The sequence below is a fragment of the Chanodichthys erythropterus genome, chromosome 20 (genome assembly GCF_024489055.1).
Source record: "Chanodichthys erythropterus isolate Z2021 chromosome 20, ASM2448905v1, whole genome shotgun sequence".
In the NCBI taxonomy this organism is placed as follows: Eukaryota; Metazoa; Chordata; class Actinopteri; order Cypriniformes; family Xenocyprididae; genus Chanodichthys; species Chanodichthys erythropterus.
The window spans coordinates 21558333-21584945 of NC_090240.1; the positions used below are offsets into that span (position 1 = coordinate 21558333).

Sequence of the window (26613 nt, forward strand, 5' to 3'; positions counted from 1 at the left end):
AAAAAAACGTTTACAATAACATACAATTAGAAGGAAATTCAGTAGGCTACTTTGCACATAATGACAGTACACTACAATTATGCTAATTACACATGATTAGAATAGGTATATGTGTGTGCATGTAAACAGTTTTACTGTGACATGACTTCTTGAACAGTAGGCCTATATGTTCAAAAACGACGACGAGACACACCTCCCCATTAATTATAGTTGTCTATATGTATATGTTGACTTGGGAAGCTCTTATTCATGATGGCAAACTGAATTTCCAACCGCCATTACGGTCTTCATTGTCACGTGATCCTTCAGAAATCATTCTGATTCGGTTTTCCATTATAATTAAAGTGTGTTACACATAAAGGAAACCTATAAATAAAAAGTACTCTTTAATTAGGCGTATCAAAACTAAGCAGATGAATTGTACTAGATTGTGTGATGGTACACGGAGTACCATGAAAACACTACAAAACAACACCTAATAGTAACGGATGCAGGACTTAGTGGTGCAGTTTGCTGCCCTCTGCTGGCGCAATGAGCAAAAGACACTCAAAAGTGCTCACGTAAACACTCTAATTTATAATTTGCGTGGTATTTATATTAACAGACACATTTTAACCAACGCATATCAGTTTTCTTTTCCATTAAATCTCTCTCTCCTCTTGTGGAGACAGAGATTTAAGTCCCCCCAACTGAATGCTCTCAAAGGCCAGCTGAGCTTCCTCTTTCTCTGTCTCATTTCCTGAGTCTTTGCACTGTAATAACGCTTGTGCTTCAGGTCAACAGTCTGAGAAAATAACTGTGGCCGCACATCACCTCTCCTCCTGCTCTCCGAATCCAACTCATCAGCCAGCCTGACCTGATCCAGCTCTAAACTACTGCAAGGTTTGGCTGGCTTTGCTTTGCACTGAACAAACACTTAACACTTAGATTTTATAAACGGTTACTGTGATACCGACAAAGTCAGTGTTGTATGAATTTAAAGACAATTATAAAGGCTAACATTCTTTTTAGAATGAGATTTTGCATATGCTGAGGGTTTTTTGTGTGTGTCTGTCTGATTTTGGACACCCATCTTTATCAGACTGAATTAGGTACATGTTCTGACTAGAGATATTTGAAATTATTGTTCGATGATCAGTTGTAACCAGGCTACTATAAATAGAGAAACCATGGATTTCACAAAAATTTATTTTTTTCCTTCTGAAATACACCAGTCACTCATGTTTGTTTTGTTCAGATATTTCATTCCAAGGCCCTGATGAAATGAGCCAAAATGTATTTTGTGGCTAACCAACAAATGTGTCAGCTCATTTTGCTGGATAAACTTAATTGAATTTGAAAAATACTTGTACTGAGTCTGCTGTGGTTTTTCACAATGCCATGATGTCATAGTGCCTAGCTTTGTTTTAGGAGTTTCTGCTTTTTCAATATGATGAACTTTCAGGGACGTAAACACAAAGCTCTTTGGGCCTCATTCACTAATTATTTCATACATTTTGCATTTTACATACACAAAAGGTTCTAAGACAAAACCTCTGTTGGATTCAGGGTGAATTTAAAAGGCCACTGCACTCTTAAAAATAAAGGCTCTTTATTGGCAAACTATGATTCCATTAAGAATATTTAACATCCACAGAACCTTTCCATTCCACAAAATGTAGTTCCAAACGTAGGTTTGAGAGGAGCCTAAACATTCAGTCCTGTCAATCATCATTATGAGCGTATATAAGCAGCAGTCATTTTGTCATCCCAGCGACAATTCTTCCAGCATCCTTCCTCCTCCCCATATTTCTCTTATTCTCCCTCTGCGAGAACCGTACTGTTATGGGGGGGTTTAACTCAGAGCTCAAGCCGAGCCTTGGGTTTTAGCCTCCTTCGAGGACAGCAAGCCAAGTTTGTTTTACCATTAACCATTCAGACTGAATAGACAGGCAAACACGTGAAAGGTTTTTTAAAATGGAAAGCAGTTCTTTAAAGGTGCCCTAGAATTAAAAATTGAATTTATCTTTGCATAGTTAAATAACAAGAGTTCAGAACATGGAAATGACATACAGTGAGTCTCAAACTCCATTGTTTCCTCCTTCTTTTGTAAATCTCATTTGTTTAAAAGACCTCCGAAGAACAGGCGAATCTCAACATAACACAGACTGTTACATAACAGTGTACGCCCCCAATATTTGCATATGCCAGCCCATGTTCAAGCATTAGACAAGGGCAGCCAGTATTAACGTCTGGATCTGTGCACAGCTGAATCATCAGACTAGGTAAGCAAGCAAGGACAACAGCGAAAAAGCAATAGATGGAGTGATAATAACTGAAATGATCCATGATATCATGATATTTTTAGTGATATTTGTAAATTGTCTTTATAAATGTTTTGTTAGCATGTTGCTAATGTACTGTTAAATGTGGTTAAAGTTACCATCATTTCTTACTGTATTCACGGAGACAAGAGAGCGGTCGCTATTTTCATTTTTTTAAACACTTGCAGTCTGTATAATTCATAAACACAACTTCATTCTTTATAAATCTCTCCAACAGTGTGTAATGTTAGCTTTAGCCACGGAGCACTATCAAACTAATTCAGAATCAAATGTAAACATCCAAATAAATACCATACTTACGCGATTAGACATGTTGCATGACGAACAGTTTGTAAAGATCCATTTTGAGGGTTATATTAGCTGTGTGAACTTTGTTTATGCACTGTTTAAGGCAAGCGCGAGCTCCGTGGGCGGGGAGCGTGAGCATTTAAAGGGGCCGCAGCCTAAATCACTCATAGTTAATGATGCCCCAAAATAGGCAGTTAAAAAAATTTATAAAAAGAAATCTATGTGGTATTTTGAGCTGAAACTTCACAGACACATTCAGGGGACACCTTAGACTTATATTACGTCTTTTAAAAAGACGTTCTACGGCACCTTTAAATATTTAAAATGTTCTTCATACTAATAATGGTTCTTCTTAAAGCTTCTTTGGGAACCAAAAATGGTTCTTCTATGGCATCACTGTGGAAACTTTACTTTTAAGAGTGTGGGATGTGAGATTATTTTTGTGTTTGCACCTATTGTTATTTTTCAGTTGGTTCTAAATGTATCTAAAATTTAGAATACATTCTAGTATGATCGTAATAAGTACACTTTTTCTGTGCAAAATATTTGTATGCAGATTTTATGCACAAAAATGTGTGTGAATGAGACACATTGTTCTGAGTGAATCATAATTTAGGGGGACTTTGGAAGTTCCTCAAAATGTGCACTAATAGAAAATTAATTACAATTGTGCATTCAGGTCATGTCAGGAAAATTGTACTTATGGTCTGAATGCACAAGAACACCACCACAAAGTTGTAATTACAAGAGTTAAAGGGTTAATTCACCCAAAAATGAAAATTATGTCATTTATTAGTCATCCTCATGTCGCTCCACACCCGTAAGACCTTCGTTCATCTTCGGAATACAAATTAAGATATTTTTGATGAAATACGATGGCTCAGTGAGGCCTCTACTGCCAGCAAGTTAATTTACACTTTAAGTACCTAGAAAGGTACTAAAGACATATTTAAAACAGTTCATTTGAGTTCAGTGGTTCTACCTTAATATTATAAAGTGAGGAGAATACTTTTTATGTGCCAAAAAAAAAACTAAATAACGACTTTTCAACAATATCTAGTGATGGGTGATTTCAAAACACTGCTTCGAATGTTTTGTTTCGGATCAGTGGTTCGGGTCACATGATTTCAGCAGTTTGGCAGTTTGAAATGCAATCCGAATTACTGATTCAAAACATAACATTCAAAGCAGTGTTTTGAAATCGCCCATCACTAGATATTGTTGAAAAGTCGTTATTTTGTTTTTTGGCGCACAAAAAGTACTTCATGACATTAAGGTTGAACGACTGTAGTCACATGAACTGTTTTAAATATGTCTTTAGTACCTTTCTGTGCAATTTAACTTGCTGGCAATGGAGGCCTCATTGAGCCATCGGATTTCATCAAAAATATCTTAATTTGTGTTCCAAAGATGAACGAAGGTCTTACGGGTGTGGAATGACATGAGGGTGAGTAATAAATGTCATTTATTTACATTCATTTTTGGGTGGACTAACCCGTTAACTCTGAAATTTCTTTAATCTCAGAGTTTAAGGTCATTTTGTTAAAATAAATGAAATTTTTTCATTTACAATAAAACTAAGTTACATGTACAAAATACCATAGTATTGTACAATTACAATAGGCCTATAACAATTTAATTTACAAAACCTTGGACATTTTTTTGTAGTAATATCACCTTCTTGCTTGGACTAAAGTGACTCTAACGCACCTTACGTCATAATTACGGTGTTATGATCACCGTCTGTTCCTGTCAGTTCCCGGACTACATCACCCATAATCCTCTCTGCCAATCACCTGCACTCACTCCATCAATCACTATCACTAATCACCACACCCAGCTGCAGTACATTAACAGGACTATAAAGGACTCACACTCACACCACCAGTTTGCGAAGTCTTGATTCCTTGTGACAATTCTGAGCGTTTCCTTGTTTTCTGTCTGCCTGTGATTGATCTTGCCTGTTCCTGTTTTTTGACCCGTTGCTGCCTGTCCTGACCCTTGCCTTGTATACAGTTCTGCAAATGATATCCGCCTGTCCTGACCATTGCCTGCATCCTGATTACGATCCTGCCTGTCCCTTGCTGTTCTCGTCTGCTCCTGATTGACCCTGCCATTCTCATTCTTAATAAAACGCTGCACTTGGATCCCCTGCCTGAGTCTCCATTCACAACAGAATACTTCGCCACTACCAAGATCCAGCAGCTACCATGAGTGTTCCTGTCTCAACAATTATGAACCCATCTGCCAAGTTAATAGGTCTCCGTCAAGGGGACAGATCCATTGAGAACTATGTCATGGACTTTATTGAACTGGCACCGTTAACCTGTTTTAATGAGGAGTGCCTAATGATATTTTTTTCGCGGTGGACTATCTGACCCGCTCAGTGCTGTCATGCCGCTACACGATCCAAACGGGACGTTGGAACAGTATATTGAACAGGCTTTACTACTGCGCGGATCTCCCTTTACTGTGGGTGTCGCAGAAGAATGCGACACCATGCTTAATCACGTAATGGCCGCCACATCAAAGAACACTCACAAAATGGTGGTCACCACAATAACAACACCAAGTCAAGTCAGCCGGTCGCTTCGCTCTCAAGTCAGCCGGTCGCTTCGCTATCAAGTCAGCCGGTCGCTTCGCTCTCAAGTCAGCCGGTCGCTTCGCTCTCAAGCCCGCCGGCCGCTTCGCTCTCAAGCCCGCCGGCCGCTTCGCTCTCAAGCCCGCCGGCCGCTTCGCTCTCAAGCCCGCCGGCCGCTTCGCTCTCAAGCCCGCCGGCCGCTTCGCTCTCAAGCCCGCCGGACGCTTCGCTCTCAAGCTCGCCTGTTGCAACGCTCTCAAGCTCGCCTGTTGCAACGCTCTCAAGCTCGCCTGTTGCAACGCTCTCAAGCTCGCCTGTTGCAACGCTCTCAAGCTCGCCTGTTGCAACGCTCTCAAGCGCCCTGGACGCGATGGACAAGATGGCTGCTTTGCCAGTGCCTACGGGCAAGATGGCCACCCCTTCGGTGCTCACGGAGGTAGGGGGCGTTCCAGCCATTGAGTCCGCTCCAGAACCCGCTTCAGCCAGTGAGTTTGCTCCAGAGACCGCTCCAGTCGGTGAACCATCGCCTCACTCTCGGAGGAAGAGGAGGAGGAGGAAGAAGGCGTCCTCCTCTCCTCAAGACGCTGACGCCATTCAAGAAGTCGCTGTGGGCCTGGAGACCACTCCAGAGGTCTCTCCTGCTCTGCCCAAGCGTCATGCTCTACCAACACCGCCTAAGCGTCTTGCCCTGCCGGCGCCACCTGAGCTCCACGCCCTGCCGGCGCCACCCCAGCTTCCAGCCCTGCCGGCGCCACCCCAGCTTCCAGCCCTGCCGGCGCCACCCCAGCTTCCAGCCCTGCCGGCGCCACCCCAGCTTCCAGCCCTGCCGGCGCCACCCAAGCTTCCAGCCCTGCCGGCGCCACCCAAGCTTCCAGCCCTGCCGGCGCCACCCAAGCTTCCAGCCCTGCCGGCGCCACCCAAGCTTCCAGCCCTGCCGGCGCCATTCAGGCGTCTTGCCCTGCCGGCTTCACCCACACGCCTGGCCCTGCCAGCACCACCCGAACTCCTTGCCCACGAACCTGCGACGGGCCCTGCTGAAATCCCCAAGAACTTTTGGGGGGGGGGCAGTATACCTAGGGGTGGGGAGCTGGTGGGTGGGGACCCTGCCCAGCCACTGCTGTCAGGGCCATTTATGGACTCATTGCTGCGGCTGCCCAAGCCACCTGACCTGCCGTGGTTGCCCAAGCCGCCTGACCTGCCGTGGTTGCCCAAGCCGCCTGACCTGCCGTGGTTGCCCAAGCCACCTGACCTGCCGTGGTTGCCCAAGCCGCCTGACCTGCCGTGGTTGCCCAAGCCGCCTGACCTGCCGTGGTTGCCCAAGCCGCCTGACCTGCCGTGGCCGCCCAAGCCACCTGACCTGCCGTGGCCGCCCGAGCCACCTGACCCACCGTGGTTACCTGAGTTCCTGGACCTGCATTGGGGACCCTGTTCCTATCTGCATGCAGGTCCCCAATGCACCCACCCACCCTCCCTAGCTGTTCCTTTTACGCCGCGAGGACGCACCTTCCGGGAGGGGGGCGTTATGTTATGATCACCGTCTGTTCCTGTCAGTTCCCGGACTACATCACCCATAATCCTCTCTGCCAATCACCTGCACTCACTCCATCAATCACTATCACTAATCACCACACCCAGCTGCAGTACGTTAACAGGACTATAAAGGACTCACACCACAAGTTTGCAAAGTCTTGATTCCTTGTGACAATTCTGAGCGTTTCCTTGTTTTCTGTCTGCCTGTGATTGATCTTGCCTGTTCCTGTTTTTTGACCCGTTGCTGCCTGTCCTGACCCTTGCCTTGTATACTTTTCTGCGAATGATATCCGCCTGTCCTGACCATTGCCTGCATCCTGATTACGATCCTGCCTGTCCCTTGCTGTTCTCGTCTGCTCCTGATTGACCCTGCCTGTACGACATTCTTAATAAAGCTTGCATTTGGATCTTACCATGACTCCCGCTTCGTTACATACGGCTTCCCAATTCGTAATTACGAACTTCTTCGGAGGACTTGAATGCACTATTAATAACAGATTTCATGACATTCATAAAAATGATTAGCTTAGATTTTCATTTCATTAGTTACAGATTCATGAGGCCTAAATAACAGGTGTCTGCACTGGTCGGCCAAGAAACAATTATATTATTGAAACAGATTAATCACAGTTGGTAAGGATTTCAGTTTCAGTCCCTCTGATTTTTCACGTGACTGCTGCCAGATGAGCGGCGCCTGGCTGTAAGATGTGTGGCACGAGGTGTTATCTGGGCTTGTCTAATATGCTTAAGCATGTTTTAATTGGCTAAACTCTACTATATTCTGATCCACAGCTATTTCAGGGCATGTAAGGCATGGGTGTTTTGAAGACATGGCAGGCACAAGCAAGGAACAATCCAATAGAACTAGCTAGACAATCAGTTATTGGCAGTGTTATTTTAATAACTGCAGCAAAGTTCATAATACACTTCATGTGCAATTCCCAACACACACATGATCTGTAAGGTTTAATGTTATATGGTTTTATAAGTGTAATATTCTTTAGTGGTTGTATTGTCTGAATTAAATTTGCAATATAATTCAAAGTTAATTGAAAAATCATTTGCTAATTTGTTTTTTTGAGTCAGTCAGTCAGCACGAAAATATGCCAGCTTTAACCACAGAAATGAAGCAGCGACAATCTCTCTGGCAGCTGCCATTTCTGAATGTTAATCCATAAATCTCTTGTAATCAGGATGAGTGGACATTCCTGTCTTAACAAAGCACCTGTGTCAAGATTTAGAAGGATTCCTCAGTGATCGGAGACCTAAGTGTCCAAGCAGACTCAGAGGGCTCGGAGGAGGGGACAGACAGGGACACGGCTCTGTCCGGTGGGATCACACAGTCTACTGTAAGAATCCATAGTGGGAGGACTACACAGACACAGCAGGAGGAATGATCTGATCCCCCATAGAGACGTGGACAACATTAAACATTCTTCTGAGCACTTTTAATGGTGAGATACAATGGATGTGTTTATTGATATGGTGCATATAGATTTTGGAAAGGTTGGGGAAACAAGTAGAATTGCTAAAAGGGCACAAACAGTGGTACAACAAAAAAGAACAATTGACAAATGTGTATAGAAACAAGATTCTAGCATATTATTTGTTTTTGTGCTTTTGCTCCAAATGATGCTAAAACATACACTGCATGACTATATAATATATATAAGCAGTTAACATTACATTTTATTTTATTGTCCAATTATTGTTCTATTATGTTTTATTATTTGAACATTTGTCTATAAAACATAAAAAGTTTAGATTTCAAAAAGTAAAATTTAAATTGTGATGTGTGTACCCATCATGAACACAAAAATGTGTCAATATGAACAATGTGAAATAGAAATATAATTTAAAAAATATTTTAAAATAATACTGGAATTACATATTTGGAGATCCGCTTTAAAAAAATTTACATATTGCCCAAAAAAAATATAGGAAAGTCTATATACGATTTTGTAACAAATGATTGAGTCCTGTGAAATCATTCACACAATCGATTTGTAATTGGGTAATCTCTTGGGGATCCTTAAAAAGTTTGCTAGGACCCTAAAAGGAAGTAAATAAACATTTTTAAACTTCATTGTTTATGTGGAACTACTTCCCAAAGTTCATTTATTTTGTCCTGCTGTGGGATGGATAATATAATGCTTAATAAGAATAAAATAAGTTAAAATTACTAACTAAAAGTTCTGTAAAATTACTAATTAAAGTTCTGTCATGAAACTGAAGATTGAGCAGACTGATAGGTCCTTAAAGGACCTTAAAGGGATAGTTCACCCAAAAATTTGTCATCTCTTACCCTCAAGTTGTTCCAAACCTTTGTATGAGTTTCTTTCTTCTGTTGAACACAAAAGAAGATATTTTAAAGAATGTTGGTAACCAGACAGTTGACAATAGCCACTGACTTCAATAGTATTTTTTTCCTACTATAGAAATCAGTGGCTACGTTCCACTGTTTGATTACCAACATTCTTCAAAATATCTTCTCTTGTGTTCAACTCAATCTGCTTGCAATCACATCGTTCTCAATAGGGCACAGCTGATTGGTTCCTGCTGTATCAGTAGCCAATGCTCTCGCTGCTCAACCTTCAAATAATTGACCAGCATTTTTTGTGCAATTTCAGAAACCCTCCACCATCCCCAGCTCCACCTGTATAGATCTGCTATGGGTAATTCATGTACACTATATTGTACAGCAGCAGCATGTCTTACTTGCTCAGAGCAGCGTGTCGCATATATATCGGCAGTAGCAAGTCCTGCACAAAGGCTGCGATTATTTTTTATGTGCAGCTTGTCAATGAAGCACGGCTTTGTGATCAGTAGTAATTGCTGCGCCATCTGAAAGCACTGTGAGTTTGAGTCGCTTATAACACACATTTGAAAAAGCAACATGCGTCAAACACCTTTCCAAACATGAGAAGCATTTTTGAACCTCTTGTCCAACAAAAGACAACATTTAATAACTCGCTGAGTGTCAGATGATGTGGCTTCTTACACAGAACAGGGCACACAACAAATTATTTCATAGTATTCTATACAGTGATAAAGGCTATGTCGATTAGCATTGAAGTATAAATATACTATATCATGAAAATACCCGAGAAGACTTGAAGAACTCAGATAAACCATATATTGTCGTAGTCATGTGTTTATTAGTCATGTTTAATCAATCAAAGCTTTCAATCTTCTGTTTATTCAGCTACAGCGATAGTATGATGTCCATAGGGATTTCCTGCAATGAAGTACGTTATATCGTACTTGTGCGGGGAATATTTGGAGTTTCTGCGCAAGAGCGCCCTCTGGCTTTCAGATGGAGCACCATTTACTACTGATCACAGAGCCATGCTTCACTGAGAAGCTGCGCATTAAAAAAAAATTGCAGCCTTTGCTAAATCGTGTGTGGTTTAATTTTGATTCGATCGTGCAGCCCTACTCTGCAGACTAGCATATTTATTCTGCCAAGGCCAAACATATCAACCATTACCATGTCATATCCATTATCCATTACCATGCCAAACACAATTGTCATGACAGAAATATATAAATATATCAACAGTATTATTGAAACAAAACAATTTACAGAAATAAAACAACATAAAAACAGTTTCCATTAAACTAATATATTTGTATATAAAGCTTGACTGGTATTGGGCTAACTGTGGGACAGTGAGAGTTAAACCAGAATGTGGATAGTGTTGTGGTTCTCATAGGACAGACTGTTTATGTGGCACTAACGGAGAATGTTTTCCCATCCTCACTACCCCCTTCTGTCGCTCTCTCTCTCTCTCTGTCACACACACACACACACGTGCAGTGCTATGTCAGTCTGCACTGGCCGCTGTGCTACAAGTAACAATGGCTAAATATAGCTGGGAAAGCACTGTGAGAGCAAATATGTTTTTTTAAAAAAAAAAAAAAAAGATTCAAACTATTGGGCTTTTCATGCATGGGCAAACTTAAAGGAACACTCCACTTTTTTTGAAAATAGGCTCATTTTCCAACTCCCCTAGAGTTAAACAGTTGAGTTTTACCGTTTTCGAATCCATTCAGCCGATCTCCGGTTCTGGCGGTACCACTTTTAGCATAGCTTAGCATAGTTCATTGAATCTGATTAGACCGTTAGCATCGTGCTTAAAAATGACCAAAGAGTTTTGATATTTTTCCTATTTAAAACTTGACTCTTCTGTAGTTAAATAGTGTACTAAGACCGACAGAAAATGAAAAGTTGCGATTTTCTAGGCTGATATGGCTAGGAACTATACTCTCATTCAGGCGTAATAATCAAGGAACTTTGCTGCCGTATCATGGCTGCAGCAGTGCAATGATATTACGCAGCGCCCGTGAGCCCCTGCTTGCACAGGGAACGTGCCTTGCAACCATGGAGACGTTTGTGAGAGACGCTGCGTAATATCACTGCACTGCTGCAGCCATGATACGGCAGCAAAGTTCCTTGATTATTACGCCTGAATGAGAGTATAGTTCCTAGCCATATCAGCCTAGAAAATCGCAACTTTTCATTTTCCGTCGGTCTTAGTACACGATTTAACTACAGAAGAGTCAAGTTTTAAATAGGAAAAATATCAAAACTCTTTGGTCATTTTTAAGCGCGATGCTAACGGTCTAATCAGATTCAATGAACTATGCTAAGCTATGCTAAAAGTGGTACCGCCAGAACCGGAGATCGGCTGAATGGATTCGAAAACGGTAAAAATCAACTGTTTAACTCTAGGGGAGTTGGAAAATGAGCCTATTTTCAAAAAAAAGTGGAGTGTTCCTTTAAGCATCATTATTTTCTTTTAAATTAGCAATGCTGCATGTAGCTTCACTTCTATAGAAAAGGGTGAGAAAAGTAGCCATAGAAGATGAAGATCAGAGACTTACATGAGTAACCTGAGGTTAAGTGCTAAATGGCTCACTCCTGGAGGTTTGAAAGTGGGAAGTGGAAATGGTCTTAACTATTATGATTTCGATTAGTCAAAAGTATGAGACATAAGCAGACACATACTCATAGTCTGACTAACTGATTCTATTCTCCTGAGCTATTATCACAATATGCTCTTTCCAAACTATTTACAGAATGGCAACAATAGACACAGACACAGAATATCAATATGTTATGCTTGACTTGTGAAATGGTTCCTTCTTTTGCAGTTTAGTTGGGCGTACACTTACTGACCTTGTTTTCAACATTCCTTTGAATATTTTCAGAAAGCCTGAACAAAAGTTCATAGGTTCCTTCTCATTCACATTCATCATGTTGCTTAAACCGTGCTTCATAAGTTCCGCCTTCAGTCAAAATAAACAACAGTGACTATGTTCTCCTGTAATAAATAGCCTCATCCCAGATATAGCTATAGTGAAGCTCTTCACAGACATTGAGCCTGTTACAGCACAGTTGAGTGAAGTTGTCCAGATTACTGTCTGCCAATCACAACAATGTTCACAAGGCTCTTCATTCTAATTTAAATCCTAAAGACCACAAATAGCTCCAAGTATATCCACAACAAAAAAGTAAGCATGATGCATGAAAAACTTGTGAGAACAGAAAAAGTGTGCAGGAGAAAACGTTTGTGTACACATTACCATTTCCGGATTATTTTTTTTCTGCAAACTTCATTAAGGGGCTTTGTAATGGAAGATATACCTAAGATTGGAAAACAGTTTTTTCTCCTTACTTTAAGCATAAACCTCATTAATTTTTTGCTAAATGTAGTCTACACTGTGTAACTTTGGCCCTCTAGCAGTTAAAAAAACAAAAGAGCATGCATTTTGTTGAACAACATTGTTTTGGTTGTGCTTCTGCATTACTGTGCAGATGAATATGACCCTTCTCAATAGATAGATTATGCTTTACATTGAACTTCATTAAAGTGTTATTTAACTGTTCCATAAAATATCTTACTCACCTGTTGAGTAATAAAACGCCATCTCAGCGATGCTCTTACAACATTTCAAATCCCTTATTTCTCAAGCCAAGCCAATGTTGATAATAGTTTTATCACGAGCTCTGTCGTGTTCCTTGCCAGCCGTTTTTTAAATTTATGATTCGCCAGAGGAGATTTAGCGTGCTCCATGTCAACCTTTCTCACTTGATGTGACAACTAATGTCACTCCCACACCATACACACTTCAGAGTAGCAGGAGAAACTTTTCACTATTTACGGATATGAGGAGACACGCACAAGCGAGTGACCTATGTAGCCTACACAATTTACTGCTAAAAAAAAATCCCACCTATGGCAAGCCGTTTTAGCATTAAATACCCCTGGCTGTGTAAGTCATAGTTAAGCATGTTTACACGACAACGATATGGTTAAAACGGAAAACTTTTTCATTTGAGTTTTCCGCATACAGACCATAGAGTGCCCCAGGGATGACGCATTTTTGAAGGCAAAACCCGGAAGCCAGTTAGCATTTTAGGGCTTCCGGTTCCAACTCCGTAAAGTCTATGGGTTTTTTGAATGGGTTTTTGCTAAATCGCCTGAACTAAGGTCTGTGGTTAACAAAGCCTCTAAATACTTTCACGTTTTGATCTATGACATAAAACACACCAGTTATAACCCACTTGTCATTTTTTAAACTTTTACTGTGTCTTAAAATCGGTGGTTGCTAACAAATTGCTAAAAAGGGGCTACTTCCTTTGGCGGGGACTTTAGACGTCATCATTAAAAACGGGACATTTGGACAGCATTTCTCATGGAAAAGTGGATAAGTATTCTTACATATCATAATCAGTGAGCATGTTTTTAAATAAAGTTGTTTTTTAAATACAGTTTGAGGAAGCTTGGTGGTGACAACGTTGATCCGCAACCATGGTGTGCTGTAGTCCGTTTATAGCCTACTGTTAGCTTTTTATATGACGACTTTATTTAGGCTTCAAAATCTATAAATGTTGTGTTAACTTGTGAAGATTATCTTGATAGACAAAACGTGTAAGTGTCATAACCCTTTGTTAAACACAGAGCTTATTTTCTGCGATTTTCCAAAAGTCTATGGGAAAAATGCATAGGCTTTCAATCGAGGGAACCCGTGCGCCGCTAACTTCCGGGTTGGCCTACAAAAACGCGCCATCCCTGGGGTACTCTATTGTCAAAATGATCCACGTTCATACGAATCTGTGAAAATTACTAAAAATGCTGTATTCTGCTGGCAGACCATTAGATGGCAATAAAACACTATAGACTACGCATGTGCATGACGTCATAATTTTCACAGATTCGCGTTTTTGTTGTTTACACGGAGACCATTTTCAAAAACTTGCACTATTAATCCCGTTTTCAAAAATTTGTGTTTTCAGGCCACCAAAACGCCGTTGTCATGTTAATGAACAGCCAAAACACATAACATTGTTTCCGTTTTTATTTGAAAACGGTGTCGTGTAAACGGCCCCTTAGTTTTTACTGTAGTTAGAGATAGGAATTTCTTACTAGTGCAATTATAATTGCAGATATCTCTAATTATCTTTCTGACTAGTAAAATTATAATTATGACTCGTCGAAATACAATTGTACCTATCCTAAAACATATATGGATAGTCAAACCTTAGTTATATATGCTAAAACGCCTTGCAAAATCCCATCAGGTCCCATCCCATCATATAGGCCTAAACACTTAAAATAGGCTTAATAGTGAATCAGGATAAGACAAAAACACGTTTTAGAAGAATGATTGATTATGTATACTCATTGTTTAATTGTTAATTTTGAACAAAAATAGCTGCATAGTGTACATTTAAAAGCGTAAAACTAGAAAAAAATCGACAAGAATAAACTTAATTCAAGATCCTCTAATAGAAGGATTAATATCTTTTTGCTTAGTTCTCAAGTAAATTTAAGTTGTTCTAAGGATGTTTGGATATTTTTACTGAGCAATGTGACAAAAATACTCATTTTGATAATTATTTTTGCTCCCACAACTAAATAAGAAATGTTTAATTTTTAGGTAATATAGATATTTAAATGTTTAGGTAAAAAAGAATTTTTAAGATAGCAGGATAACAAACAGGACAGTTTTTTACTTTGCTTTTTATTTCATTCTATGGCATATGGCTGTGTAAAGTAAGTGTTGTCATAAATGAAAAAAAAAAAAAAACATGTACATCAATATGTTTTGTTGTACAATCAAAGTAAGGTTTCAGCTTCACCTTTATCTATATCTTTGCATTATAGATTCCAGGGAGGGAGCAACGAGGACACAGATGATGATGAATTGCCTGCTGAGTGTGTGAGTCCTGGCTCGTGCTGGCCAGATGGCTGAGGTTAAAGTCACGGTGCTGGAGGATCCAAATCTGGGCTCCGGTCCAGATGAGGATGCCTCTGAGTTGTCAGTTTCTGAGAATGATTCAGATTCTGGGAGTGTGCTGTCAGATGACTCCGTGCTCCCTAAATATGAGCGGGAAGATGCCAGTGGAGGCCCTGCCAACACCTTGTACCAAGCCTGTGCCAAGAACAATGCAGCAGCCCTCCGCAGAGTTCTGGAGAGGGGTGTTTCAAGAGACGAAGTCATGGAACTAGACATAAACGGCAGGGTAGGGAGTGACATAACCTTATTGCCCATAAAGCATCATCCACATAACAGAAATTTGGTTACATAATTTTATATTCTGACGAATCCTCTTCTTGTTCTCTGATAGAACGGTCTGATGTTGGCCGTCTCAAAAGGCTTTGTGGATATTGTGTATGGACTCAACCAGTGCCCACTTCTGGATATCAATCATCAGGATAATGATGGCAACACTGCACTCATGATCGCTGCACAGGCTGGTAGGATCTTTAATAACACATTAAACAGCAAAAATATTAGGCACAACCCAGCTAATGAGAAACGTTCTCAAAACTGGCTAACGTTCTGGTAAGGTTCTCTCAAAGTCATGAACAAAAAGTAACGTTAAAGGGATAGCTCACCCAAAAATGAAAATTCTGTGATCATTTACTCATCATTTACTTTCTTCAAAATATCTTCCTTTGTATTCAGCAGAACAAAGAAATTCATAGAGGTTTGGACAACTTTTTGGGTGAACTATCCCTTTAACAGAATGTTCTTTACATAATCTTCTCAAAATATCAGCACAAAAACATTATTTATACAGCTTTCATGGAATGTTCTTCCTAAAACGTTCAGTTGAACGTTCATCTAATGTTTTTTAAGTGTTATATTTTTACTTTTGAATGTTCTCTGAACATTCTGAAACATTCCCATAATGTTTGCAAAATGATAAAATGGGATGTTCTCTTAACGTTCGCATAACAAGAAAAAAACATTTAACAAAAAAAAAACCTGGATGTTTTAAAAGTTTTTATAACTTAACAAAGAACGTTAGCAAAACATCTCGGAACATATTTTTGTTAGCTGGGGAAAGATTCACAATTCTACACTGTAAAAAAATGATTTCGAAGTAGTAAATAAAACAAAGATTATTGGAGTATATTTTACAAGAAAATACTATTTCAGTCGTTCTATTCAATGTGTTACTTGCTGATCCTTTTTAATTATTTGTGAAATTTACTAGCAATTTCTAAATGTAAATTGTTTCTACACTAAATGTATTTCATTGAATCTATAAACATTGCAGGTTTCGTAACCATCCTCACCTACATCCTAAATTTCTTCTCTGGGGTGGACATGGAGCTCCGGGACAACCGAGGCTTCACCGCACTCATCAAGGCAGTCATGCAGGGCAGCGATGACTGTGTGGCCTCGCTGCTCATGGCTGGTAAGTTATTTCAGGACTGTAATAATTCGTTTACAGACAGACCAAGTCAGGTAGGTTGAGTTCCTATCAGCTTCCTTTAGGCAGTTTGGATGAAGTATGTTGGGATGCTGTTTCTGTGTCATCCCAAAACATCCACAAAGTAGAGCAAAATCTATAAAAATGGGTGTAGAATAGCATGAGCACAAGGCTAATTGCATATACTCTTGTCATATATGTAATGGTTAAAACACAGTGCAACACATACATAACAAAGTGACATTTTTTAAACAAGTGACTGATTTTTACACTCCGTTGTATATGCTATACTTTATGTAGGCTACTGTTGGATAAACTATATTTCATAAGAGAATGACAAATTTGCACGTAAAAATATTGCATAACGGATGTAAGTTACAAAAGTCTGAAACCAAATGCTGCTGTCTTGCAATTTTCTTTCTTCTTCTTCTTCTTCTTCTTCTTCTTCTTCTTCTTCTTCTTCTTCTTCTTCTTCTTTTTTGCATTAAAGACACACAAATCAAGTTTTTAATATTGTTTATATGCCTATTTAGTGTTTTTAATATGCTTTAAGACAAACCATGTACAAATTCATAAGTCATCACCATTGCTGAGTGTTTTATGTTTGAAACTGCAGTAAACCAAAAACCCGCGGTTTGAAATCGTTGGTGTTTGTGACGTCACAGACTACCTTGTAACCAATCACAAAAACGTGCCGGCAGGCTTTAGCATATCATTAACTGTGACTGCTCTGAAGCAGGAAAGTCTCAAGAGAAGCCAGGTTATCATTGATATGAAAAACTGTGTAGATTTATCAATATAGCGATTCTGTTACGATGTTATGATGAACTATATGCCTTTCTCCACTGACATTCTGAGTTGTTCAAAGCGTTTGTAAGGATACTGATTGTTAGAAGGCAGCTGTCTGACTCTGAGATGAAGAACGGGAATGGTGTGTGTAACATTAGCAACACATTATTAGCTGTTTGATAACGTAGTCAAGCAAAACGCTTATTATATTAATTCATAATAATTAATGACAGGACCGACGCAAGGGCTGTGCCAAGTGTGTGAGCGCATAGGGGCTCGCGCCAAAGTAAAGTGATAGCTGACTTGAAGTAAAGCAATAAAGTTCATGCTTTTTTCTTGAAATGTTTTAATACTATAAAACAGCTAAAACAATATTGCTCTGAGTGTGAGCGTGTGACTGTGATTCGTGTGCATATTCAGTCAGTGTGGCAGGTCAAGTTGTGAGAAAGCTATTCAGTCCATTATAAATGCTGATTTTGGCCGCCTCTGGAATGGATCAAACCATAGATATTAGCCTACCTGATAACTTCAAGTAAATACGCTGGAAATCTGTGCTCATTCAAGGATGTGCATTTATTTCATGTACGGAGAAGGCACGGGCGCCTGCAGGATTTCATCTGTTTTTTAAATCTGAAAACTCCAAAAAGCAACAGAATTGTCAAACATCCATTTGGCGCATGTTCACAGAGGAAAACGGCTGCTTGTTCTCTCGATACTGTCTGTTTTACTGAGAAATCGCTTCAGGTGATTCAGTGAGAGAGCAGTCCAAATTAATGCAAGTGGATTCAGACCGTTTTGCAAAGGCATTTTACCAATTCATAATTTAAAACACAACTTAAACTGAATATAAGAAGCGAAATAAGCTTTTTTTCTTAAATATACTCAACACAAACAACAAATTGCTCGTCACTATAGCAACAGTATACTCTCCGAGCTGGCGTGAGCGAGTGGAGGCGGGGCTAATTTGCATATTCATTGATCCGTGTATATGAAATGAGGCAAGGGTGTAGTAGAGTTACATTCAAGCTATTTTAAGGCATGAAGACATTTTTTTTTCACTTGATTTTTTTTTTACAATATGTCATTTTGGTGATGAGTTTTAAGGGATAAAATAATTGACTACAGGGGGACTTTAAAAAAAAATATTATCATCATTAAAGGATAAGTGAACATTTAAAAATAAATGAAATAATAAAATAAAAGTGACATTTTTTTAGTATCCCAGACTTTTAATCTGGACTTTTAATGTGACTTTTGGACCCAGCTGTATACACTAATCAAGATTCTTGGAATATGTAGCCAAAATGCCACAAAACATAGGCATTTATATATATATATATATAGAGAGAGAGAGAGAGAGAGAGAGAGAGAGAGAGATAAAGATTATATATATATATATATATATATATATATATATATATATATATATATATATATATATATATATATATATATATATATATGTATAGTTAGACATGTCCTGTGCTCACAGAAAATAATGTGCACGGAGTAGTAAGGTCTATTGGTGAAGGTGAAGTAGATAAAACAGTTTTGGACGCACAGTGATTTGGTGACACATGATGTAAGCTTAGCAGGTTTAAAAGACAAACCTGAGGACATTTTCTTTTCTGATCCCTTGGATTATTAGCCCTGATGGCGAGTAGTGGATTAGCCATGTGTGCACTTAACAGTGATTATATAGACAAGTTACAATTCAGTACACTTATTGCACCTACAGCGCACCTACAGCGCACAAAGTCAATTTTCAAAATATCTTTCACTTATCTAAATACAATGAATTTAACCATCTTCATAATAAGAAATGTTATTGCCTGTGTGTTAGTCTTGCAATTTCTTGCATTTGTTATGAAAAGGACAATTGATAGGTAAATACCATAGACTGTAAAAGGTAAATACAGGTTATTTAATCCAAAATGAAAAGGCTAATAATAATAACAATAAATTAGATTATTATACATCATGTAATCATGTAAGATAATAAAAGATAATAAAAATGTCTCTTACTCAAAAAACTTGTAAATGTTTTGCTCTGCTTGATCAGAGATATGTGAACATTAACAACGTCTTTTCTTTCAAACTCAGGATGATTCATCTGTTTGGTTCAGATAATTAAAATCATTAATAAAACTGGAAATACACAGTTAATCAAGACCAGATATTGATGCTATACCCAAAGTGGCCACTCGGTGGGGTAACATCAACTGCTTATATTTTTCTAGTCAACAAACAATCCCAGCAAGCAATAGTCTTCATTTCACCGCCTCGGTTAACTATAGACCATATATATTTGGGCTACGAGTAACCCACTCCTAGAAAAAAATAACCTTGAATTTGGTTATACATCTTTTTTTGACAAAATAACTTGCGAGGTGTATGATATTCCATCATGGAAGCAAAGTCAACAGTGATTACAAGGTGTTTGGTTTCATTTGACAGGCCAAATTTTGCCTTGTTATAGCCTAGACGTCAGGGCTGTGTTTGGACGGCTATTAGATGACTTTTAAATGCAAAACTGCTGAGATACAATGTTTAAACATTTATGCATTTCTTACCAGAGCAGCAACAGCCACAGATTAAACTCAGCTCAATTTGTACTCCCAACATTAAAACACTCATAACTTCACTTACACTTAACTTATTATTTATGGGGGGAAACAACCTTATTAAGATGTCTTTCAGAGTAACTTTTTCAAAACTTGCAACATAATAATACTGTAATCTACAAAATGTACAGCAAGTCTGCAGATAAAAAATGCTATGAAATTGTAAACAAATCCTATGTTCTTATTAATACCTAATCACAAAAAATCTAAATATAATTATGTGGATTGTACATGAGAATGTGCATGAGAAAGGTTTTGAAAAAAACTTATTTTGTTATACTTCTGCATATTTGGCTAAAAGAATGCATTTCAGTTTCTGATGCAAAAACTTGAGAAAATGAGATCCAGGCAGTCCAACAATGATTATGTCAGAGATTAAATTTGAATAAGGAATATCAAATTTATTAAATTAAAAATATAGATACAAACAAATTGAGTAATCAATAGTTAATAATAAAATGTAGAGTACTGTAAAATCCAGAGTATTGTATCTAATAGATGAAGATCAGAATATACAGAAAGAAGGAACAAAATTAAGACATTTGCAGAATGAAATGAGAGAAAAAAAGAAGCAGAAAAGCAAAGCAAAGGAAAAAGCAAAACTATCAACGATTTTATACCATAGCCTAAGCATAGGTAAATTTACATCCCACTCAAACTTATGTTTTGTTCTAATAAGAAAAGGTCAAATGGATTTATCCATTGTCATAGACTGGTCAGATGTCAAAAATAGATGAAAATAGATATAGGGGTTGTTTTGACCCCCTTAAGGGAATTTTGCAAATCTTACATTATCACATGTCAGCAGAAAAAGAAACAGACATATTTTGATATAAAAAGTACATCGAGTTCAAATGAGCAGCTAATTCCGAAAACATCACTTCTGCAGTACTTGGCAAACGTCCAATATCTAACCACAAACCTGTCAACATGACCTGTCACATTGGAGCACTTGAATAACAATAGAATATAGCAAGCATACATACTCTTAAATATAAAATAAGAATAACCATAAGGGTACAATAAAAAGTAAATACTTGAAAATATGATGAGGATTAAAGGTGATAGAGAGGATTTTTTCATCGACTGAGAATCCAAAGACTGTTACTGAGTTTTTGAAATGAGCGCATGCGTAAGAACAACCCCCCTCCTTCACATTTCAAAGGAACGCCTCCCAAAACTCGCGCACGAGTATTGAAACACGAGTGTTTACCACTGGCATTCGCTGTGTTGTGTTTTTTGGATTCATTATGTCGGACTCACCGCAGGTAACTCATAATCTGCAGTTGTTACTCCTGTTTCCTGACAAAAACATTGTATGCGGCGCCTGTGGAGTGTGAAAAGTTACTGGAGCGCGCACGTCTCTCACAAGGAACGTCACGGCAGTGATTGACAAGCCAGAGGGCCAATCGTTTACGCGATGATCACGTAAACGATTGGCCCTCTGGCTTGTCAATCACTGCCGTGACGTTCCTTGTGAGAGACGTGCGCGCTCCAGTAACTTTCCACACTCCACAGGCGCCGCATACAATGTTTTTGTCAGGATTGGCTGATGTTTTTAAGGCCCTACCTCGTGCACAGATGATGTATATTAATATTATTCCTTTCAGTGCACCTAATAAATAGTCTTTTATCAGTTAGTAAAGACAGTTTCAAGTAATATTGCAAAAATGTATAAAACAAAACATCCTCTTTAGCACCTTTAATATATGGATTAGGAGTACATGAATATATGAAATCAAAAGTAATATTGCTAAATCAAGCCATAAATGATTAACATGAAATATGAATAAAATGCATGAATATGAATACTGACCATTTTGGATCCACCAGTTTCTAAGCAATTAGGAACATTTTTAATATCATCATAGTTTACATCTCCTGTATGTCTCTCTTTTGCTAGGGGCCGACATAAATGTTGTGGACGCCACAAGGGGGAAGGACATACGAGAATGGGCTTTGAAGACGGGTCGCTTTGACACATTAAACAGACTTAGACGGCTGAACAATAGACCTCAGGCTGAACAATTCTGTGAAAAATATGTCCCAGAGTGGCCTGACCTGAAGCTGCTGGTGGCCAAGGCCACAGCCACAAAAAGCACAGGACAGAAAGTCGCCCATCGCCTGAAGTCCACGTTCACCTTTAGTTTTCCACATGACCCGCAGGACAATGGCATAATGGACCATATGGTGCGCATGACCACAAGCATCCACAGTCCCTTGGTGGTCACCGGATGCCGTCCACTGTGTCCCTCGAGCCCGCCGGAGATCGGCAAGAGACGCCTGGCCGTGCCTGAGCTTATACAGATGCACCCTGGGAAAAAGCTTGAGGAACACGTGATACGGCACAGCAGCAGCTCCCTCTCTGTCGCATCTACCTCTGCCTCTTCTGCCTCGCTGGCCTCGTGCTGCTCCAACTCGGAGCGGAGAGGCAGCGTGCTCTCGATGGCCTCCAACGGCGTCCGTAAGTTCGTCCCGCGCAGCATGGCCCGTCGCAATAGCGTGTTCCCTGCCGGCTGCGTCCCCCAAATCAAAGTGACCAAGTCTGGAGACCCAACACCCAAAAAGGAGAAGAAGAAAAAGCGAACCAAAGGTTACTTAGAGCCACCAATATGGAAGTACAAGGAAGCTAAAGAGGAGAAGAAAAAAGAGAAGAAAAAAGCAGAACAAGAGAAAGCGGATAAAGAATCCAAGAAAAAAGTAAAAAAATGAATAAACTGCCAACAGGTTGCCATGATGCTCTCAGGTTTGTCTGCCATCATTCTAGATCGTTCATATCTGCTCCTAAGAGGTACAAGGGAAATGGATCATGCTTCTACGGATGGATATTATTCTCAAAGTTGTTTTAAATGAAATGCAGTATAATCCATATAACCTCAATATGATTAATACCTCTCCAACAACCAGTAGGCCTATATTTACATCCATTTTTAACATTTTCTTATGTATTCAGGTCTTCTTGTCTAAGCCCATTCTACTCGATGAGTTTACAGTGGCATCTTTATTTATTTATTAATGGATGATTTTAAAAGACTTCTAAAGCTACACTACTGTTCATAAGTTTGGGATCGGTAAGATTTAGTCTTTTAATGTTTTTAAAAGACATCTCTTTTGTTCGCCAAGACCAATATACAGTAAAAAGCTAAAATATTCTGAAATAATATTACAGTTTCAAAATAACTGTTTTCTGTGTTAATATATTTTAAAATGTAATTTATTCCTGTGATGGCAAAGCTGAACTTTCAGCATCATTACTGCAGTCTTCAGTGTCACATGATCCTTCAGAAATCATTCTAATATGATGATTTGCTGCTCAGGTAACATTTCTTTATATTATCAATGTTAAAAAGAGTAATATTTTTGTGGAAACCATTTTTTGGGATTATTTTATAACTAGAAAGTTCAAAAGAACAGCATTTATTTGAAATAGAAATATTATAAATGTCTTTAATGTCACTTTTTAAAATCCTCCTTGCTTAATAAAAGTATTAATTTCCTTCAAAAAAAAAAAAAATCTTACCACAAACTTTTGAATGGTAGAGTATTTGTCTGTTTACTGTTATTTTCATTTGTCTGTATTGCACTCCAATATTTAAATATCTCAGCATAGCAGTTTGACTGTTCACTTTGACAGCACTTTAATAGTTTAAATATTTTATCATACCGGCAAAAGGACACAATATTTATCATTCCTATTTGCCTCTATGCAATTGTTTGAAATTAATATTTATGGATTTGTTCATTATTATATCTTCTTGTGTCTCAGGGAAAGCACTTATTCTGTACTTTATAAAACCAGGCACTAAAGTGACCCCATGAAAAGCTAAATCTATGCAACAGCCTGCATTTATTTATTATTGTTATTATTGGTCTGTGCATGATGATCCTCCAGACTGCAAGATGGAATTTGTACTGTACATTGCACCAGCCAACATTTGTTTCTGTTTGTTTTTGACTATATGTTGTGATAATCTAGTTGCATATAAATTGAAAACACAATATTTTATGAAACAAAGAAGTCTAATTCAATAAAGTTTAAACACCTATTTGTGACACATCTTATTGTACACTAATTTAGTTCCTTGGTATCACTGGAGGTTTTAAACCAATCACTGAGCTTACGGCAAGGCTATAATTGGAGCAGTAAGGTCAAAACACTAAGGAGGACAAGTGGACTTGGAAATTAATCCACTCATTGTGCCATCCTTACGTAACTGATGAGATCTTTGCCTTGGCGTGAAGTGAGGTAAAGGCATGTAAACCAAAATAACAGGCTGGGCGAATTATTTTTAGAACATGTTTTGAGACATTTACTTTTTTTACTCATTATCATGCACTGCGGTTCCATTTCTGAATCGCTGAAGCCGATTTGTTCTTCAATGTGTTCAAAGTGAAAATATATCAGTGACATGATGGCCATAATGAACCTTATTAAGGGTATATACTCTATCCCAATCACTCCCAATAACTCCCTGGGCGGCACTAGTTGTTGAGATATTTTTAACAAACATTTAATAGAGAATCAATTGTTTTGGTTTATTTAAAGGCACTAAAAAGGATCTTTTCATTGACTGAGAAACCAAAGACTGTTACTGAGTTTTTGAAATGAGCGCATGCATAAGAACAACCCCCCTCCTTCGAAGGAACGCCTCCCAAAACTCGTAAACACTCGTATTGGAACACGAGTATTTACCACCGGCATTCGCTGTGTCCTGTTAGTGGATTCATTATGTTACCGCAGGTAACTCATAATCTGCAGTTGTTACTCCTGTCTCCTGACAAAAACATTGCATGCGGCGCCTGTGGAGTGTGGAAAGTTACTGGAGCGCTCAGCCGCGCTCGTCTCTCACAAGGAACGTCACGGCAGTGATTGACAAGCCAGAGGGCCAATCGTTTACACGATGATCGCATAAAACGATTGGCTGATGTATTTAAGGCCCTACCTCGTGCACAGATGATGTATATTAATATTATTCCTTTCAGTGCACCTAATAAATAGTCTTTTATCAGTTAGTAAAGACAGTTTCAAGTAATATTGCAAAAATGTATAAAACAAAACATCCTCTTTAGCACCTTTAACTAACAGTAAAAAAAAAGTCCTCTGATCTAAATAATTGCTCATCAATCATGGGGAAACAGCTAGTGTCTGCTGTCGTTAATACAAGTCTGAGAAAAGACAGACCTCAAAAATCGCACCATGGGAAGAGGAAAAATAAATACATGAATACTCTTCAAATAACAGTTCTCCTTCTCCTCTAGTCAGATCTGAGGAGTGCCAGCTGTGTCTAAAAACACCAGCCAAAAGAAATCAGATTGGAAAAGTCTCCAAAGAAAAAACCTGCATGAACATTTTGTCTTGTCTTATACAGCTGATGCAGTCTAAATTAATATTATTCTTGGAACTTTTTTCTTGATTATGTTGTAATGAATGAAAGATGGGATTTTTGTTTCCATCATATCTGTAAAAGCTGTCATCTACCGCTGATTGAGATTCTTCTCAGTCTCATTGGACCATATGGGAGGCTTCAAGCTTTATATGTCACCGTAACTTCAGGCCGCCCTGCCTTCCGCAGTGTCCCATCAAATAAACAAGCTGTCCATCTGTGTCCAATCTCCTTAAAAGCAATTCATGGCCCTAGTTTTGCTCATCGCTGAAACTTTTATATGCACATCATTTTCAGATTATGGTCTATTCTAGTCCTTTTTCATGTTAAGATGTTTTAAATAAACTAAGACATGCATATTCTGTTTTGGAACTTGCTTTTGTCAAATGTTATGCTGCAATTTAGTCATTTTGACAAGAACTTAGTCATTCACTGAATGTACACTATAGTTTGTACAGATTTTTAACATTGATAATAATAACTTCTCCTTGGTCAGAATAAGAGACTTCTTTCAAAAACAAAATTGAATGGTAGAGTAAATTAATTGATTTCTAAGTGTGAACTGAGTTACAGTCAAATATTGCAAAGTGCAGCATAATAAATGGCAAGAAAGATCAAGCTTTTCCAGACAAGAAAGGACAGTTCATTGTCCTTGCCAGGTTTCGAACCCACAACCTTTTGGTTACCAGGCCTGCACCACCCCAAAAAAAACAAAACCCTGCATGACTATATGACAAACAAGCATTTTATTTTAAATTAATCGACTTATTTTAAAATATAATACAATACACTGTTAATTTTCAAGTGAAAAGCACAATTTTTGGGAGATGCGACTTGTTCAGAATGCACATGAATCCTCTATGAAGTTTTATTCATAACCAACCGGCTATGAGGGGGGGAAAAACAGACGTGGAAAAAATGAAAGGTCTTGCAGCAACAGGAAAACAGCTATGAGAGCACATTCCTAGTGAACCCCGGCTCAGACAATGAGGGGTGGGACAAAACTGTATATTTTAAAATCTGTAATCTAACCCCTAAATCAGGAACATTGCTCAAAGTTTGCTTTACACTTATCGAGATGGAGTCGTCAGGAGTCGATCTGGGAATGTTTATTTCCAAGCGGAAGAAGACTGTTTCTTCTCCGAGAAGCAGTTTCTTGTTTTCGGTTTATCAGCTCGAGATTTGACTGGAGATATATGTCACAGCTCGATATGTTCTGCGTTACGGCGGTTTATGCAAAATTTCGCTTGAGGAAACAGGACTGAGGACTGTGAGTGAATGAAAACTGAACTCTGGAGGGTTTAATTTTAGAGTTTACTCCGAGAATGTCAGGATGTGGCAAAAGTTAAGGATCCAGCAC

General features: G+C 38.8%; 1 protein-coding gene across 2 annotated transcripts; it reads left to right on the forward strand.

The window, feature by feature from the left end:
- Nucleotides 1–795: 795 nt before the first annotated feature.
- Nucleotides 796–23904, forward strand: ankrd33aa (ankyrin repeat domain 33Aa). Of its 2 annotated transcripts, XM_067371522.1 has the most exons (6): nucleotides 796–882; nucleotides 7917–8177; nucleotides 14898–15256; nucleotides 15362–15491; nucleotides 16301–16441; nucleotides 21773–23904. In XM_067371522.1, exons 3-6 carry the CDS (start codon nucleotides 14978–14980, stop codon nucleotides 22579–22581), a joined length of 1359 nt encoding a protein of 452 aa, XP_067227623.1. In that variant the 5' UTR covers nucleotides 796–882; nucleotides 7917–8177; nucleotides 14898–14977; the 3' UTR covers nucleotides 22582–23904. The 2 variants fall into 2 exon arrangements, with proteins under 2 accessions (XP_067227623.1, XP_067227622.1); XM_067371521.1 differs by lacking the exon at nucleotides 796–882 and having other exon boundaries at nucleotides 6620–8177.
- Nucleotides 23905–26613: the final 2709 nt, after the last annotated feature.

Excerpts from the sequence above, each read along its gene's own strand:
- ankrd33aa (XM_067371522.1), top strand. The coding sequence starts at position 14,978 with ATGGCTGAGGTTAAAGTCACGGTGCTGGAGGATCCAAATCTGGGCTCC. Across the intron at positions 15,257-15,361 it reads AACTAGACATAAACGGCAGG|AACGGTCTGATGTTGGCCGT; the intron begins GTAGGGAGTGAC and ends GTTCTCTGATAG. Across the intron at positions 16,442-21,772 it reads GGCCTCGCTGCTCATGGCTG|GGGCCGACATAAATGTTGTG; the intron begins GTAAGTTATTTC and ends CTCTTTTGCTAG.